Source organism: Heterocephalus glaber, unplaced genomic scaffold (assembly GCF_053883595.1).
Source record: "Heterocephalus glaber isolate CG9 unplaced genomic scaffold, H.glaber_assembly_v1.0 deba00001577, whole genome shotgun sequence".
Classification (NCBI taxonomy): domain Eukaryota; kingdom Metazoa; phylum Chordata; class Mammalia; order Rodentia; family Bathyergidae; genus Heterocephalus; species Heterocephalus glaber.
In genome coordinates, this window is record NW_028258358.1 from 11,481,591 (window position 1) to 11,500,002 (window position 18,412).

The 18,412-nt window shown below is 36.1% G+C and overlaps 1 protein-coding gene across 31 annotated transcripts in view; it reads left to right on the plus strand.

Moving 5' to 3' along the window:
• The window catches only part of Lmo7 (LIM domain 7), a 219,473-nt gene that overhangs the window by 153,673 nt on the left and 47,388 nt on the right, over nt 1-18,412 (plus strand). For 12 of the 31 annotated variants that reach the window (XM_087192905.1, XM_087192907.1, XM_087192899.1 and 9 more), the window contains 9 exons: nt 2,815-2,845; nt 3,657-3,770; nt 7,258-7,456; nt 10,698-10,950; nt 11,279-11,557; nt 11,892-12,170; nt 12,451-12,654; nt 13,486-14,205; nt 15,248-15,277. In XM_087192905.1, the coding sequence (XP_087049031.1) occupies nt 2,815-2,845; nt 3,657-3,770; nt 7,258-7,456; nt 10,698-10,950; nt 11,279-11,557; nt 11,892-12,170; nt 12,451-12,654; nt 13,486-14,205; nt 15,248-15,277 (2,109 nt within the window). Of the gene's footprint in view, nt 1-2,814; nt 2,846-3,656; nt 3,771-7,257; nt 7,457-7,856; nt 7,933-10,697; nt 10,951-11,278; nt 11,558-11,891; nt 12,171-12,450; nt 12,655-13,485; nt 14,206-15,247; nt 15,278-18,412 lie in introns of those variants that run through there. The other 19 variants (XM_004845237.4, XM_087192915.1, XM_087192912.1 and 16 more) reach the window with 8 other exon arrangements.

An 18,412-nucleotide genomic window follows, 5' to 3' on the forward strand; every position in this document is an offset into this window, starting at 1 on the left:
CACTCTAGGAGTCTCTCAGTCCATTCATGTTGACAATTAAGATGAACTGGACAAGCCTACTTTTGCACTTTGTGTACATCTATCCAAATAGCCTGTGCTCTTTTGTGTCTGGCCTTTTCTCCTCCTCCACCTCCTCTTCCTCTTTGTCTTCCTCTTCCTCCTACCCCTCCCCTCTCCCTCCCTCTCCCTTTTCCCCTCCTCCTCCTCCTGCTCCTCTTCTTTTACTTATAGAGAACAGTTTTATTTTGGCTCATAGTTTTGGAAGCTCTGGTTTATAATTTTTTTAAAAAAATTATTTTTATCTGTATATGTTTACAGTACATAATGATTACATTCACTCTGGGGAATTGGTACAAATATATAACACATCTCAATTCTTCCCTTCCCCCCTCCTTTTTTGCCAGCATCAGCTTCATTTATTTATCTTATAAGTCTTTATAAAGTTAATTATCATACCTACAGATTAACAGTCACAATAACAGGCCAAAACCACATAAAACATGTAAGATAATTATACTAAATTGAGGTTCACTTTTAAATACATTGTCTTACTTACAATAATTTTTTTCTCCTTTTTCCTATTTGTCTGTCTTTTATTTTGCACTTTATTTATATATTGAGTTTCTCATATAAGAGAAACCAGGGCGGGGATGTAGCTCAGTGGCTCTGCCGCTTGCCTTGCAAGCGCAGGGTCCCAAGTTCAATCCGCAGTACCAAAAAAAAAAGAAAAAAAAAAAAAAGATAGAGAGAAACCATGTGATACTTAAGCTTGTGTGTATGATTTACTTCCTTTAACATTGTGATCTCAACGTACATTCATTTTCCTACAGATGGCTCAAGTTTATCCTTTATGGCAGAGTAGTACTCCATTGTGTATAAATACCACTTTTTCTTTATTCATTATCTGTTGATGGACATATAGGCTCCAAGACTTAGCTGTTACGAGTTATGCTGCTATAAACATGGGTATCCATTCCTCATTGTGGTATGATATCTTTAACTGTTTTGGAAAGATACTTAGAAGGGAAATAGCTGGGTTAAATGGAATTTATATTTTTAGTTTTCTGAAGACTCTGCATACCGATTTCCATAGTGCTGTACTAGTTCACACTCCCACAAACAATGAAGAAGAGTTCTTTTTTCCCCACAGCCTTTTTAGCATTTGTTATTGGTTGTTTTCTTAAGCTAGCCATTCTTTCTGGAGTAAGATGGAATCTCAGTGTTTTTTTCTTTTTTTTGGTACCAGAATTTGAACTCGGGTCCTTGCACTTGCGAGGCAGGCTCCAGAACCACTGAGCTAAACCCCTGGCCCTTATTTTTCATTTCTTGAATGGCCAGAAGTATTGAACATTTCTTTATGTATTTATTGGTCATGGCTTCTTTTTTTCCCCATTGCTTATGAGATAGAACCACATGGTTAAATGCAGCTACAGGTTTTCATTCTCATTGTCCTGTAATAGTTCATTATGTGGATATTCTGTAATTCTTATGACTGTTAGTCATGTGAAAATCTTCCAGTTTTAGCTATTATATACAGTATTACTATAAACCTTGTATATGAATTTTGGTAAATATAAATGTTGTTGAGCATAAACGTAGAAATGGACTAGTTCATAGAATATTAATATATATTGCTTAAATAGATATTACTAAGTAGGGTAAGAGTATAAATAGTTGCACCAACTTATAGTTCCACCAATAATGTGAAAGTTTGTGAATTTTATTGTTAAGATCTGTTTTGGGGGTGGGTGGGAGGTGCATATTATTCTTAAATTGATTTTGGTTCATTTTTTTCTGTGAAAAGGAATAGTCATAGTGGCCTTGTGGATTCTTTGAAAGCTATATTAAATATTGGCCTCTGGGTACTCCCACTCACATCTTTTTCTTTGGCTCTCTTTATATATGAAAGTAAGTGATCTCTGTGATGTGTTTTATTTATATATTGTCTACATACATATGGATAACATGTGTGTCTGTGCATATTTTATCCTAAAAGTAAACACTTACAGTTAGGCTGAAAAGCTGTTTTAGAAGCTAGCTAGCTCAGGCTTCTTTATTCCATAGCATACTGCTTTCTCTTCTACGTTGAAAAGACATCTACCTCCTTTTAACCTTCCCATAAAAATCATGCTCTTTCATATGTGGGAAATCCCCCCTCCCCCCACTTTGTGCAGTTTCTTTGGGCTGAGGTTCACAGGTTTTGTTTTGTTTTGGTACCGGGGATTGAACACAGGACCTTGTGCTTGTGAGGCAGGGGCATTCCACTGAGCTACATCCCCAGCCACAGTTATTTTTTAAACTGCATTTTTGAACATCTGCATAGCCATGGTCTCTGAGAAGTTTGCTCTGGGGAATTTGGGTGACAAACCTTGTAGACAATGGAGAAGAAACTCCAGTGTAGTGTAGTGTAATGTAGTAGTTAGAAAAAACTACCTATTTTTTTTTCTTTTAAGATTTTTTCTTGTTTCCCAATTTTCCTGTCATGAATACACATCCATCCCTTCTCCTCCCATCCCCCAGGTTTAAGCAGTGTTTAAAATGAGAATACAGAGCTCTCAATAACATATTTTAAAAATCAGATTATAATGGATAACAGGAGAGAAAAAGAACATTACTTTTTATAGAACAGGGACCATTACATTTAACCAAATCAGTGAATATGGACTAATTCTTCTGATGGGAAATAATGTGCCTTAAGATTTTCAAATTTCCAAGTGATATTAATATTTGTAGAACTTTAGAATAAAAATGATTTTAAAGTTATACTTAGTAATTTAAGACTCATGGATATTAATATTTTCTTTTTCTTTATAGGCAAGAAGAGACTGATAGGAGAGTGAAAAATGTAAGATATATTTACTTTAATTGAGCATTACAGTTTTTACATTTGTATTTTGTAAGAAAGTAGTGTACCTAAAAAAATGCTCTGAAATAAAAATAAAAATATGCTCTGTATTTTTTTTCCTAATTTAATTTCACCTAGAAACCAGCCAGTTACAAACTTTGCATATACTTAAATATATGTGTTAAAATACATAGAACATATATTCCCTGACATCATGGTATGAGGGTTGGTTAGATTTAGGAAGCTGGTTGTTATGTTACTAATGTGGTAAGGGCAAACTCATTTTAGGACTTTTAGGGGGGCAAGTAGGAACCATCAAATCAGACTTCAAGGAAAAACACTGAATATTTAAGGTCTCTGGGTAATTATTCATTGTAAACTCATATACTGTCTTTAATATTTACATATATAGAAGAATGTCTAAAAGGGACAGCTTTATTTTTTTAAAAAGCTTAATGTTCTTATTAAGAATGCTGAGGATTACTTATTTTAGGTGTTTGTTTTGTAATTTTATTTAAAATATTGATGGGATTTAAAGTTTTATTTGTGTTTTTCTCTTACAAATTTTTGCCTCCTTTATATGTGCTAGTATGTGAATACCTTTTGCGCAGAGAACTTGTTCTGAAACAAGAAAATCTAGTAAGAATAATTAAGATTTTTAAATGGCGCTTCTCATTGCCATAAATTTAAAAGTGTGTATTTCTGCCATAGAGTAATGTGATCTATCATTTATCTGCAGTACTCAGTTGCATTTGTGCTTGTAGTTGGTTGCTAAATAGACTGATCTTCTTGTTCATGAATTTTTTTTAAGGTTTTGATAACCTTGTACTGGCTGGGAAGAAAAGCACAGAGTAACCCTTATTATAATGGTCCCTATCTTAATTTGAAAGCATTTGAGAATCTTTTAGGACAAGCTCTGACTAAGGTAAGAAAACTACATCTGCATGAGGCAACCACTGTAACTAATACCTTGACTTTCTCCTACTCCCTAACAAATATGACGGTTCTGACTGTCTTTACTCCACTCTTGACTGGGCTAAGTAGATAAGATTATTACTTGTTTGGTGCTCCATGTGCCACTACCGAGAAGTGAACCTATTCTAGAGCACTTTTCAAGATCTAGAGATTTATCTCTTAATTTCAGATAATTTGGTATTATACCTATTTGCTTCTTTTCTTATAGGTCACACAGCTTAACTGTTTCTGTGCTCATTATGAACTCAATAATTAGTTCAGTAGAAAGGCATTTTCAGGGCTCTTAAAATTTATAGAAGTTACTCAATTTCTGTATATTAATGTGTTCTTATCCTAAGTCATTTCTAATGATTACATACCAATGTAATTATAGTGCCTTTGTTTCCTGAAGAGTAGTGAATGCTGAGTGAAATTTGGTAAGATTTTAAAGCTAGAATCCTTGGTCTTACACACATTTCTGTTCTTTCCTATTTTAGACTAAGTGTGACAGCTTTTGAATGTTTATAGACTGTTTAAGAAGAGCTGAGTGCCAAGACGTACAACCATAGTTCTGCCAAATGTTCATTAATAAGACCCAAATGGGAAAAATAATTTTTCCAAGGGGGTATTTATCCAGGGGAATGTTCAGGCCTTAGAAGAAGATATGCAGTCAAAATAGTAAAGCACCATCTAATTTACAGTATTAGATTTATAGTTTTTTTTGATGATTAAATGATGCTGTATCTAGAGGCATTTAGCATTAGTCTCTGGCACATTGTAAGGATGCACTAAATGTCAGTTGTGATTGGAGGATGAAAAATTTTAGTCCTGGAGGAAAATAATCGTCTTGCCCTACATTTGCCTCTTTACATATAAAATTTACTTTGTGAGTCCAGCCATGTACTTACGTAAAGGGGGCATTGAAGGGTTCAGGTATTCCTTTATTTTCCTTTTGAATTGTAAAGAGTTGATATCATTTCATTCTAATGGCATGGATGAGTTAATTCAGGCAATATTTGAGATACTAACAGGTACACATACTGTATAGATGTTGGGAAAACACTCCTGGAAAATGACTTGGCCTCACTGTTCTACAGTTGTGTATTGAGATAGACAAGCAGATTGGTCACTGTTATGAAGAGAGGGTGAGGCTCTGAAGGATGAATTGCTGGGGGCTTTGGCCACAGGGAGAGAGCCTTCCTTTACAGTTGTTTCAACTAAGAAAACATTCAAATGAAACTGAGTAGGACTTTGGTTCATGTACTAGTGTCCCTTATAGCCTTTGGAACTTTTTATGACAGTCTGACTCAGGTTGAACAATCTTAAGGTAGTATTTTTGCTAGGAATGCCTCATGACAGGCCATTTTTTGTTACCAGTGTCAATGTCAGAGTGAGTAAAAGGAATTTTTGCTAGATAAAACTACATTTGGGAATGGCCGCGAGAACCATATGAATGTGTCATCTGGTTTGCATCAGTTCTATAAAACTCAAAATCATTATGTTCATCACACTTTCCCATTCAAGTAGATAATGCTTAGCACCAATCCAACATTGCAATTAAAAAATACTTTGCATAAGCTACTGTACTAGAGTCATTTTACAAGTTGAAGATGAGTCATTTTAGGTGACATGTCAGAATGAAGTTCTTAAAAGCAAGGCTCTGAGGCCAGACTTGAATATTTTATAACTGAGATGGCCCATCAGTCACTGTAATGTTTATGATGTCAAAAATTATTTTGATGTGTGCTAGCTCTACGGCATCAACAAGTACATGCTTAAGAAACCTGATGGATTTAAAGATTTACTTAACAAAATTTAAATATTCTTGTACATTTGAGGAATAGTTGTTACCAGCACTAGGTCTAGCTTTCCCATCTGCTTGAAAATAGCAGGGTATAAGGTAGGGCTGGCATTTTCATGACAGGATGTCAACTTTTAATGCCAGGATATCTGGCATCTAAAGGATATGAAATCTCATATAAATCTACTAGACCTTATTTGAGCTTCAAACACTTGTGAAACAATTGAACCATGAAGTAATGGCTCTATCATGAGTCTACTATAAGCCTGAGACAGCTGTTAATTACTCAGTTTACATGTTTTTCATATGTTGAATATATACATAATTAAAAGTTGAAAATAATGCACATACCCAGATAATCATCATCTGAGTTAATTATTAATATTTCCCATATTGGCTTTAAGTATCTATCATCTGTCTTTAGTTTTACTTACCCATTTTAAGGTAAATTCCAGATACCGTATCTCACTCTTAAATACTCAGCATGCATCTCCCAAGAGTAAAAATATGCTTCTGTATAGCCATTGTTCATATTAAGAAATTTCATATATAGTCCTGTTATATATTACCCAGGCCTTATTAAAATTCCCAATTACCTCCCAGCTACTTTTCATAGCTCTTTTATAAAAAATCTGAATCATAATTTATCAAGGTTCACATATTTGTATATTAGAAATTTCTAGGTTCTTCAGACTATCTCTGTATTAGTAATATCATCTGTAAGTAATATTGATGATTTTTTACTATAATGACAAAATTACCTTTACTATGTTAAAAATTGTACTTGTTAGGTATTCATTTAGTACCACGTGTCAGGAATATGCTAAGGACTTTACAAGTTTTACTTAAATTCAAATTTTAAAAAGTTCAATTATATGAATTATCTTTTGTCATTAAGTTTCTTTGAGGGTTGTTGATTGAAAATTCTTATTCTGTGTAAGTTCTTTATCTGTACACCATGTTTTATTCTTTTTATCTCTTATATAAGCCAAACAAATATTTTATTTAGATCCAAGGAAAATAGGTTTTATGTGTTAGCAAACAAGTATGCATCCCTTGACTCAATCAAGAAGACAGCAGAGCTGCTAGCATCTTAAATCTTGGTTTTAAAATTAGTGAAAACAAATAGGTTCTGTAATATGTATGCCCAGTGTTTTTTTTTTCCTAAAAAAATCTTTTTTATAGAGCGTGGTGCATAGGTTTAAAGAACTTTATAACTATTATGGTTTTATGTTTAATATAAACCATAGTAATTATTTTTTGGAGATATATGGAATAATCTTAATTTATCTCCAGTTAGATGCCTAAATTAAGATTGGTTTTGTTTTCCTTGACTCCTTTCATGTTTATTTGCCAGAGAACTGTAAGTAATCATTGATTATAGCATTTCAGTATTATTTTAATCAACTTATTTTATTATCCTCTTTCATATTACTTATTTTTAAGATAGACTATACCACTTTATTAACCATATTGAATGTCCCCTTATTGTATTAATGGTGGGAAAAGAATTGGAGACATATTTTCTGATTTTTATCAGCTTTTTAAAAATGTACAGCAGGGAAATCTCATTGTCTCAACTATCAAATGAAACACAACTTTTACATTTTTGGCAGTGGATACTAACGTACTGTTCCTTATAAAATGTTTTCTGTAGGCACTTGAAGACTCTGGCTGCTTGAGCAGAAGTGCCCAGGACAGTGGTTACAGCGATAGCTGGTGTCCTGACCGGGGAGAATTTCCTGCTCCTCCAGGCAGCCATAAGACGGAAGATTCCTTGGAAAGCTTAGATTCCTTGGGGTCTAGGTCACTGGCCAGCTGCTCCTCAGGTATCGCACTGAGAGGAGATCGTGAAGGTGAGTTGAATGTTTGGCTCTTTATTTTTGTTAACATAAGAGAAAATTAAGAGCAGGAAAAAGTAGAAAAAAGGAATGAAAATTAGGCAAAAATTTCACCAATATATAGATTAAAATATTTAAGTATAACTGGGGTTTCTTAATTTTTCCTTCTCATAGTGGGGATAGTTTCCATTTTTGACAGAACTGGTGAGGAGATAGTTCACTGTGACTTGATTTATTAGAGATAATTTGGCCTTTTCATATTCTGGCTTAGTAATCTTCATGTAAGAAGCATATTAGCTCATATATCTAAACATAGAAGTGAATATAAGTAAGATTCTGTAAAAATAACTATCCTAGCTCCTGAGTAATTTTTTTTCTTCTCTTGCTTTTTCCTCAAAGATTTAAAAAAGTCAAGAAGTAAACAGGAGGAATATTTTTTATAATTACCTCTAAACTTTGATGGATTGGGTAGCATGCTGCCTAATTGGGTGGTAAGAAATATCTTTTGGTCATATCGGGGTCAGAGCTAACCCAAGACAGAGCAAACCTGAAAGGAATATGTCAAGGCAGTGCTGTCCAGGGAACCTTCTTTTAAATACCAAAGTTATAGTCAAGTCATTTATTTAAGCACACATTATTCCTGTGGCTACTAGGCAGTCAGCAATTTTTGAATGAATCTCTAGCTACTCTGAATTGACTAGATTGAAACAACAGTTAGAATTTCTTGAAATGCTGGGGATGTAGCTCAGTGATTAGGGCACCTGCCTGGCATATGTGAGGCCCTAGCTTGCATCGTTAGCACCATGCCAAAAACAAAAACTGAAAATGTTTCTCATGAAATATTGAGACTTTTCATGTGAATTTGTGCTCGATTATTAGGGATTTCACTTTGCTTGTGTATTCTGGATATTGCCTTATATTTCTAAATTGTTTCCCTAGAAGTTTATTATGAAAAATTTCAAACATAAGCAAACTATATATAATGAATTTGTTTTTCAAAAATCAACCATTGTAATAAAAACTAAATTCTTACTTAGGTATGGTGGAGCATGCCTGTAATCTTAGCCCTCTAGGGGAGGATTCCATGTTTAATCCCTGCCTGAGGAAAACAGTGATTTAGCAAGACCTAGACTCAAAATACAAAAAGGTCTAATGATATAGCTCAGTAAAAAGGCCTTGGGTTCAATCCCCAGTACAGAAAAAGTAAAATCTTTAGATTTTAGAGTATTAGTATTAAAAATATCAATAGTTATTTAAGCACTAATCTTTATAATTACTATTGCATTTGTTAGCTGTTTGCTATCTAGGTATGACATTTTCATATCCTGGATGATGGTTACTGTGCCTTTAAGGAAATAAATCTGAGTTTATAATTCATCAGAGTGATTAAAGTTGTAAATTCAGAGTCTGAAATTCTTAGTCTACTATATTACTTTGTCCAGACTGAAGCACCTACAACATGTGATGTTTAAATTTTTATCCGGCCAACAAAGACTAAAAATGGAAGGATTGCAAGCTTGTGGGCATAGGCAGACTTCAGTCTGTGCAGATGTGGCAGGTCACTGGTCCTCTCCTCAGACACCCGGGAAGGGTCCTCGGTGTGTGTAACCTGAAGTAGAAGGCTCTGGTCACACTGCTTCCTGGTCTCCAAAAAAGCCTTATGAAAAGGGGCTGCAGATGGACTTTGCTTGGAGGTCTTGGCAATTGCAGCCGGAGGGGATACTAGGATGATAAAGTATTTCTGTTAGTAGTTTATTAGAATTCTGCTGCTTTTCACAGGGTTATAGTTATTAGCACCACAGTTTAGGGTAATACTTTTGGGACAAAAGAATTGCAAAATGAATTTCCCTAGTTATGAAAACTTATATCAAGAATGAGATTGGGCCGGGGATTTAACTCAGTGGCACTGCGCCTGCCTCACAAGTGCAAGGTACTGAGTTCGATCCCTGGTACCAAAAAACTGCAGAGCACTACCCTGGGCTAAAAAAAATTTTAACTTAAAAAATTCAGAAGTAGAATACTTCATGATTTTAATATTTCACATGTACGGTTTGACTAGGATCCTTGGCACATTATTTTGGAAGTAAGAGAAAAGTCTTAAATAGGAGGTGGTAAAAAACGACTAGATTATTGACTCCTAATCCTCTTGGCCATAGCTGACAATGTTTTCTCTTGTTTAGTTTTGCTGTGACTCTCCTCTTACTGTCCCTGTGTCACAGGTGTGTGTCAAACCACTTCCTGAAGACTATTCTCAGTGTTACTTACTATGGACTCCTGCCAGGAAGGAGGGAGGAGACTGGACTGCCTTGAGCTCAGGTTGGCCCTACAGGAACAGAGCCTGAGCAGTCAGGTGCCGTGCAGAGCCTGCCTCTGGGAGAGCCTTGTGAGAAGCAGGCAGCATACATGCCTTCACAAATGTGCATGAGGCAGGCAGAAAGGAGGGCAGGAATGAGACTACTCAGTTTGAATCTGTAGTGTTATTTTCTCTCTTCTTTTCTTGCTGTTTCTTTAAAATAATGGGTTTTGCGTTTTTACGAGTGTAGATTAATTATTGCTTGTATCTATCTGACCTTGAGGTCTATCAAAGGGTGTCCTTTTGAGCTTTTTTAAAAAATGATTTTAAATCTAAATACAGTGTCCTCAATATAATTTCTCTTGTGCTCTCATGTAGGCAGTAAGACTTGAGATTCTTTTGGGACTTTAGAAGTCACCCAGCCTAACCTCGTATCTGATGTTGGATTCTTGTTCGTAGGCTCTCATGAAGATCTACCAGACTCTTTTGCAGTCTTCTGCATTTTTACTTCTCTTTCTATGTCCTTATCTCTCCCCTCATGTAAATTTGGTAGCTCCATGCCTTATTTTAAATTACCAAGTTTTCCTAGAGTTACTTTTGTAAATGGTTTTAAGTGTCTGTGACTCTATTGCTGGGTTTTCTTTACATGTTTACATCAAAAAATTGTATGAAACATCCTGGAGGCAAAGAATACTGGGAACAAAAAGGGTTCAGCAGTTGAATGGGTTTTTTTCTACTTAGAATGTGACAGAAGAAGAATGTGCTGCATGGGCTTCCAGTATGCAAAGCAAGTTCCTCCTAATGGATCTTATCACAACTTCATGACAAATTTCTAAAAATATTCCCTGCAGTTCTCAGTAGCAGCACTGGGTTTCCAAGAGAAAGACAAAGCAGACACACTGAGGGGTTTCAGTCAGGAGAATAATCTGGAGAGTAAAGCAAATGTTTTTTCCTTTTTTATAGGTTTTGAAAGTGACACGGATTCGGAATTTATATTCAAAATGCAGGATTATAACAAAGATGATATGTCCTATAGAAGGATTTCAGCCATTGAACCAAAGTCTGCTTTACCATTCAATCGTTTTTTACCTAACAAAAGTAGACAGCCCTCATATGTGCCAGCACCTTTGAGGAAGAAAAAGCCAGACAAAAATGAGAATAACCGAAGAAGTTGGGCAAGCCCGATCTATACGGATGCAGATGGGACATTTTCAAGGTATGAGGATGTGATGTGATTACGCAGTCCAGTATGTTTTGTGAATTTGACAAGATATTTAAATATGGTAAAAAGATTAGCTCTTAAAATGTATTAGGTAATAAATCTCACTAGTGATATTTTTTCTTCTTACCTGTGCTTGTAGTCATACATATCTTGAAGATAATTTGTTCTCTTTTAGAATGTCAGCATATGATTTCTAGGTCTTTTTTTTTTAAATGCATGCCTTCTGGTTATTGGTATTTTTCAGCTTACTGGATGACTGATAGTGTTCATTGTGAGCTCTGCTGTACTTTCTTCCCTTCTTTTCCTTTTTTGTTGGTCTTAGTGGACATGACAAGACTCCTTTAATTTCCCATCAAATTAGCAGAGCAGAGTATGACTTTTCAAACCCAACTTCCTATAAGGAGTTGTATGATTCTGAAAGTGGTTCAGACTCTGAGAATGAACGAAAGTTGCCTGACGTGATTTTGGATGACCTAGCCAACCGTAGATTCCAAGTGAAAAAGAGGCCTGAGAGCTTCATCTCGAAAACCACCTCTCCCAACTCTGGTCAACAAATATTTTCTCCTGATACATTAGCCGCTGGGCTATGCACACTGACGAGGTCAGAAATATATTTGTCCTGGATCTGGATGTCTATCTTGCTGCTGATTTAATTCAGAAAATAACACTCCAAACTGTTTGTAATTTGTCTTTCTTTTAACACAGCTTCCAATTAAGTGTCATTAATTAGAAGTGGGTATGTGCACTTAACTATTCTCTAACTAAAATGAGATGCTGTAATGCCTTAACTTTGTTCTAGGAGCTGTGGTGATGGGAATGGGAGTTCATCTGCTTCATTCACAGTGGTATAAGATTTGTGAGGCGGAATGCATGCCTTTTGTGTTCTGTGTCACAAATAGCTCACAGTGTCTTACCTGGTTGGATGTTTTGAACAGTAACCAAAGGAGGACTTGGGGCACCAGTGTGCAGAACTGGTCAACAGCTCGAGGAACTCCAAACTCTTGTTATTTGGAAGAGGAAGAAGAAAAGCCAACAGGCATACCCAACATTGTAAAGGATGATCTTTATGTGCGAAAGCTAAGTCCAATCATACCAAACCCAGGGAATTCTTTTGATCAGTTTCTTCCCAAATGCTGGACCCCAGAAGACGTGAACTGGAAAAGAATAAAAAGGGAAACTTATAAACCTTGGTATAAAGAATTTCAGGGATTCAGGTTTGTCTCTGTGCATGTTTCTGTTCTTCCGGTGTTTATCCGTACCCTAACCTGGTGCATCTATGTTTGTTTTGACTTAGGGAAAGGTGAATTTCCCATTAAACATTATGGATCCTGTATAACTGAAGAATATTTGTTTAAATTTAAACCTTAGAATTTGGATCTTAAAAAGCCCTCTTCTGTATGTGGTCATAGCTTGCCATTAATTCCAGTAGTTTTATTCCTCTCCAATTCTTTTTCTCCCTCTTTCCCTCTTTCTTTTCTCCATGTCACTTCACAGTAGAAGGAATTCAGACTCTAAGGAAGTGGACTCAGGCTTTGACAGAAGCTCCACCATTTTTAATAGAATACAGAAAGCAGAGAGTAGGATAGACAGCAATTGCCAAAGACCTTCACGTTTGCTGGAACTAGCTACCAAACAGGCCACAAGATCAGAGGACACCCATGCAGCCAGGAGAGCCAGTGGCGCCTTGGATGAGCCCAGGTGCACCTGTCTACACAAGCCCACCTGCTTGGGGTCTGGCCTGAGGCACCTAATTGGCCTGCTTTTGCTGCTGTGTTAACCTCAACCTCACTGTCCTGCAACATGGAAACATGCTTTATAGATTTAGTATAAAAACATAATATATAACATATGAGCATGTAAGCCTAGAAGTCTATGGGATTTGATATTCTTTGTTAGCACAATAATGTGCAAAAGAGTATATATTTCTTTATATATTATATAGTTCTTTCAGAAAACCATTCCAAAAAGGCTTTTAAAAAAGATTACCAGAGTTTACAATTGTGCCATGTATAGAGATGTGGAGAAAGGAAATAACTTTTAGATAGAGACTGGGAGGGGCAAGTCTGATGGGAGAATGCAAAGCATTCCTTAAAGTCTTTTATAAAACTTAAGAGAAATTTAGGTTTTTTTGCTCATCATTATATGTACCTGTTGCATAAAGTGCATAACAGCTACCTGTTAAAACTTTCTGAGAGCAGTGCTTCTCTCTAGTGGGGGCATGTGGCTACTCAGGCTAAGGGAATGAAAAAATGGGCACAAGGAGTAACACAAGAAAGCCTTTGAGAGAGGTATCCCTGGTGCAAGTTCTAGCCCATTCCTTGCCCTCAGTAGTGCCCAGTTATCTGGGGAAGTATGTTTTGCTCTTGTTTCTGTAAGAGATCCATAGGAAAGTCACAGATGATAGCATTTAATGGTAGTCTGTCTGTCTTTTGAGTGCTCCCATGACCCTAAAATAATTCCACTTGCAATTACCTTTTCTCCTCAAACTTAATATGATTCTCCCTTCCTTTTTTCCTTTCTCTGCTTCAGTCAGTTTTTATTACTTCAGGCCCTCCAAACATACTCTGACGACATCTTGTCTTCTGAAACAAATATCAAAATCGATCCCACTTCTGGCCCAAGGCTCATAACACACAGAAAGAATCTCTCTCATGCACCAGGCAATAGAAAAGATGACCTTGAAATGACAGCTCTGGATCCTGACTTAGAAAATGATGATTTCTTTGTCAGAAAAACTGGGGCTTTCCATGCAAATCCATGTGTTCTTCGGGCTTTTGAAGACTTCAAAAGATTCTCTGAGCAAGATGAACCCATAGAGCGAGATATAATTTTGCAGTATAGAGAAGGTGAACTTGTACTACCAGATTTAGAAAAAGACGATATGATTGTCCGCCGAATTCCAGCACCGAAAAAAGAAGTGCCTCTCTCCGGGGCCCCAGATAGATACCAGCCAGTCCCTTTTCCCGATCCCTGGACTCTGCCTCCGGAAATCCAAGCCAAATTTCTCTGTGTACTTGAAAGGACACGCCCATCCAAAGAAAAAAGTAATAGCTGTAGAATATTAGTTCCTTCATATCAGCGGAAGAAAGATGACATGTTGACTCGTAAGATCCAGTCTTGGAAACTGGGCACTCCTGTGCCTCCCATCACCTTCACCCCTGGCCCCTGCAGTGAGGCCGACTTAGAGAAGTGGGGGGCCATCTGCGAGGCCAGCCGGCTTAGGCACAAGAAGAGGCTAATGGTGGAGAGGTCAGAGTGTGTTTTTGCAAGAGTTTGGCTTGTAATAGATGGTCTTGTGTAACTTTCCATGTGCCAAAGGCAGTATCACATTGCTCAACCCTGCATGTCGTGTGCTGTGTTGAAGCATCCTGTAAAAATTTATTTTGCTTTTTTAGTTATTTCATTAAAAAAGGTGCAATTCCATATTTGCACATCTTTTAAGCCCATTTGAGAAGATATATATATGAATCTTTGGCTTTTAGACTGCGGTACTATTCTATAATATGAAATTTCATAAAAATGTTTTCCAATTATATTTACAGACTTTTATTCTTTCTTTTTTTTTTTTTTTTTGGTACCAGGGATCAAACTCATGACCTTGCACTTGAACAGGTGGCAGAACCACTGAACTAAATCCCTGGCCCCAGACTTTTATTCTTATATTCAGGCATTTCTATAATAGTCTGGTGGTAGTTTGGCTTTATATGTGTTTCTCATATTTTGGATTGCCTAAGTTTTTGAGGTATGCATATTCCTTAAAATATGGCATTGCAAATTTTATTTAGCTTGACTTCTGCTTTTGAAGGAGGTTTCTTGGACTACCAACTTATAACATTTTTATTTATAAAGTTTAATGCAAATTTCATCAAAATGCATGAATGTTATTTACTGTCTGCTGAGTTTTACATGTATGCAGTTGTGGACATTTTGGTAATGTAATTATTTATAACTTGCCTTTTTGATGAATGTTTATTGAATTTTGAGATGGACAAATCTGATTAGGCTGAATAAAATTAGTAGACTCTAAATCTAACTTGCTACTTCCTGACAATGGGAAGCCTTTTCTTATAGACTTGTTGGGTCAGTAAATTGAAAGCTTTCATTTTGCTTAATCTGAGTTTCTTGAGATATAAGATGGATGAGCACTTGGAACATAATCAAGAATGCAGCTGAAGAAGCAACCTTTTGAGATATGTCCATCCTCAATTAGACTCAAAAGACACTGAACAATTAGAAACTAACATAACTGGAAAATGTGACTTTTAAAATTTTTGGTTTTCTGATTTCTCAGACTCTTTCAAAAGATTTATGGTGAGAATGGGTAAGTTTTGTGGTTCACAGTAAAAAAAAAATCTGTGCTTAATTCTTGGCTTTTGTGTAACTTGTCATTGCATTTCTATCTCGGCATGTCACTGAATGGGGATGCTTTATGCAGTGCATGAAATTTTAAAATTGGAAGTTTTTATTAATGTTGCAGCCTAATGATACTATTTCTGTATTTGAGTGTACAGTGCATGAAATACTATATAAAACAAAATTTCTGTTATATTAGAAGTTTAAAATTCAGTTCTATCCCTTTTTTCTTTTTTAAAAAATTTAATGAGTTAAGAATACCTAAGATTGTGTATATTTTGATATTTGAGTGGTAAATAGACTTACGCTTCTAATTTCATGGTTGCTGAACCATGTTTTAGAAAGCCTGTAGTAGAAAAAGATAATAGCATTTACTCCAGGTTAGAATGCCCACAGTTGGTACAATTCATCTACTCAGCTCATGGAGAGCTGTGTTAGTAGGGATGGTGAATGGCATCAGTCTTCTACTACAAATATATATTGTTTTGTTTTGTTTTGTTTTGTTTTTTGTTACTGGGGATCGAACTCAGCACCTTGCCCTTGCGGGGCAGGCAGCAGCACCACTGAGCTAAATCCCCAGCCCCTCCACTACAAATATTTGGAAACATTTTTACGATTCCTGATTAGCATAAAAACTTATAACATAGTATGCATAGAACAAAACTAGATTTTCAAAATTGCAAAAATAACATCTTGCTAGTTTGCAGTATTGTTGCAAGAACTGTATCACTAATTCTCAGTTTTTGTCTACTGATGTTTAATTGTCAAGTGGTAGACATGGTAGTGCAAAACTAACCCTCAGGAAGTTCTTTTTAATTTCTAGAATAATAAAAAAATTTTTAAATTATTCATTCTTATTATAAAATCACCAGGTATCTATTTCTGAGTAGTTTCCACCAAACTTTCTGAGGCTTTGTGAATCTTATAGGTAATAGTTTTTGAGTACAAGAATTTAAGGCTTTCAAATTTTAATTTCTACCTAAGCCTTGGTGGCTGAGTATTTTCCCCAGGATTTACTTCATTTCTAAGGATATCTAATTTGGTAGCTTTTGATAATTTAGATAGTTCAGAAATCTTGGACGGTAACAAAATTACCATTTAATGCAATAATAGAACTATTCTAAATGTCAAAAATGTAATTGAGCCATGGACAACTTACTGGGAGTACTTCTCAACCACTGATTTTAAAAAATGTCTCTCAGCATATTTTCAGTGTGTCATGTTAAGGCATGTTATCCTTTGCCCAGATCCTCATACACTTATAATGCTGTTTTCATCTGTGAAGGCGAAGAAGGCAGTCTGTAGAATAATACTTAATTCTTAATGCCTGCAATTCTCATTTCATCATGGGAAAACTGTTTTAACTTGATTAAAAATCTCTTGGCAGGGTTGAAAATATAGCTTAGTGATAGAGTGCTTGCCTCACATTCATAAGGCCCTGGCTTCACTCCCCAGTACTGCCTCCTTCTTCCTTTTGGAGCTTCAAGCATTTTAAATAACTTTCAGAAAGATTTGTCATTTGTGAATTAAATATGATTTTATAAAATAAGCAGGTCTCAGGAATAGCTATTTTACCTTAAGCGGATATAAGTGCCCAGAGTACAAGTACTTAATTGTCATGTGTGCATACTATCTCACTGACTAGTGTGTTCCTCCTTAGTTAAGGGAATGTTATGTGACTGAGTTCAGGGAGGAACCAGCCAGGTGTGGTTGTGCATACCTGTGATCCCAGTACTCTGGGAGGCTGAGTTAGGAAACTTGTAAGTTCAAGCCCAACTTGGCCAGTTTAGCAAGATCCAATGTGCCACCCCACCCCACCCCCAACCAAAAAAAGGCTAGGGAAGTAGCTCATGAGTGTGAAGTCCTTGGGTTCAAACTGAGAGGCAGGTCGGGGGAGAGGAGAGGAAAAAAGAGAGAAAAGAGGGGAGAGGAGAGGGCAGGAGTGGGGAGGAGAGAGGGAAGAGACCTAAAGACCAAAGCTCAAAAAGCTAAAGGTTTTTCTGAACTATAGCTAGCAGCAGCAAATGGTTTCTGTAGAAAATTCCAAGATAGTTTTTTGGATAGTACTGTATTTGTTTTAAAGGCTGTTCCCCAAGTGGCTTAGTGCCAAGGTAACTATACAAATAAAACAAGATAATCTGTAAATTGAGACTGATGAATAATGCATAACTTGTCTAATAATGGACAGTAATGTTTCTTTAGAAAACTCTAGTGATTTTTAGATCAGTTGATCCCCCCATATCCTATCAGTCACCAGTGCTTTCCTTAAGCTGATAGGCAATGAAAATAAAATAAAAATTCAGTTGAATACAAATTCAATTATATATAGGCTTTTAACTCACAACCCATTTCATGTTTTCATTCAGTGATCTTTCTCTGAACACAATGTACCTTGTTAAGCTTGGTGTGTTTATTTGGAAAAGCATTATTGCTCAACATCCTGTAATTGAAAAATAACCTCCTGTAATATGAATGCTTTCTTTTTGGTAAGGAGCACTTTTAAGAGAAATGTGCAATTGCCTTTTGAGTTCTTAACCTATTAAATTCTGACTTTCATGTGTCTGTGCTGAGGATTGAACCCAGGGCCTTGTGCATGCTAAGCATGTGCTCTGCTATTGAGCCACCTGCCCAGCCTGATGACTTGCTTCTTATTTGTCATTTAACACCTTCAGTTTATTTGTAGCAAGATGCTTTGTATGTGGCTGTGTTTCTCATGTGTGCTTTTGTGCTTCATGAATTTATGTCTATATGGTTCTGTGAAATTTGAAAATTTAGTTATGTTGTCTTCTGGAATAAGCTGTTAATGAAAGATAAAAATGTGTTATAAGAATATACAGAAATTGGACTGGGAATTTAGCTCAGTGGTTTCGCCGCCTGCTGCGCAAGCGCAAGGACCCGAGTTCGATCCCTGGTACCAAAAAAAAAAAAAAAGAATATACAGAAATAATCTTGTAATGTGATTAAGCAATTCAGTCTGTGCATCATGAACAGGAAACAAACACTGATTGCAGGTGAAGTTATAATCAAATACAACTATGACCACTTATACTTCTCTTAGAGGTTTTGGCCAAAAGAATCTGTAGAATTATCAAGTCACAAGACA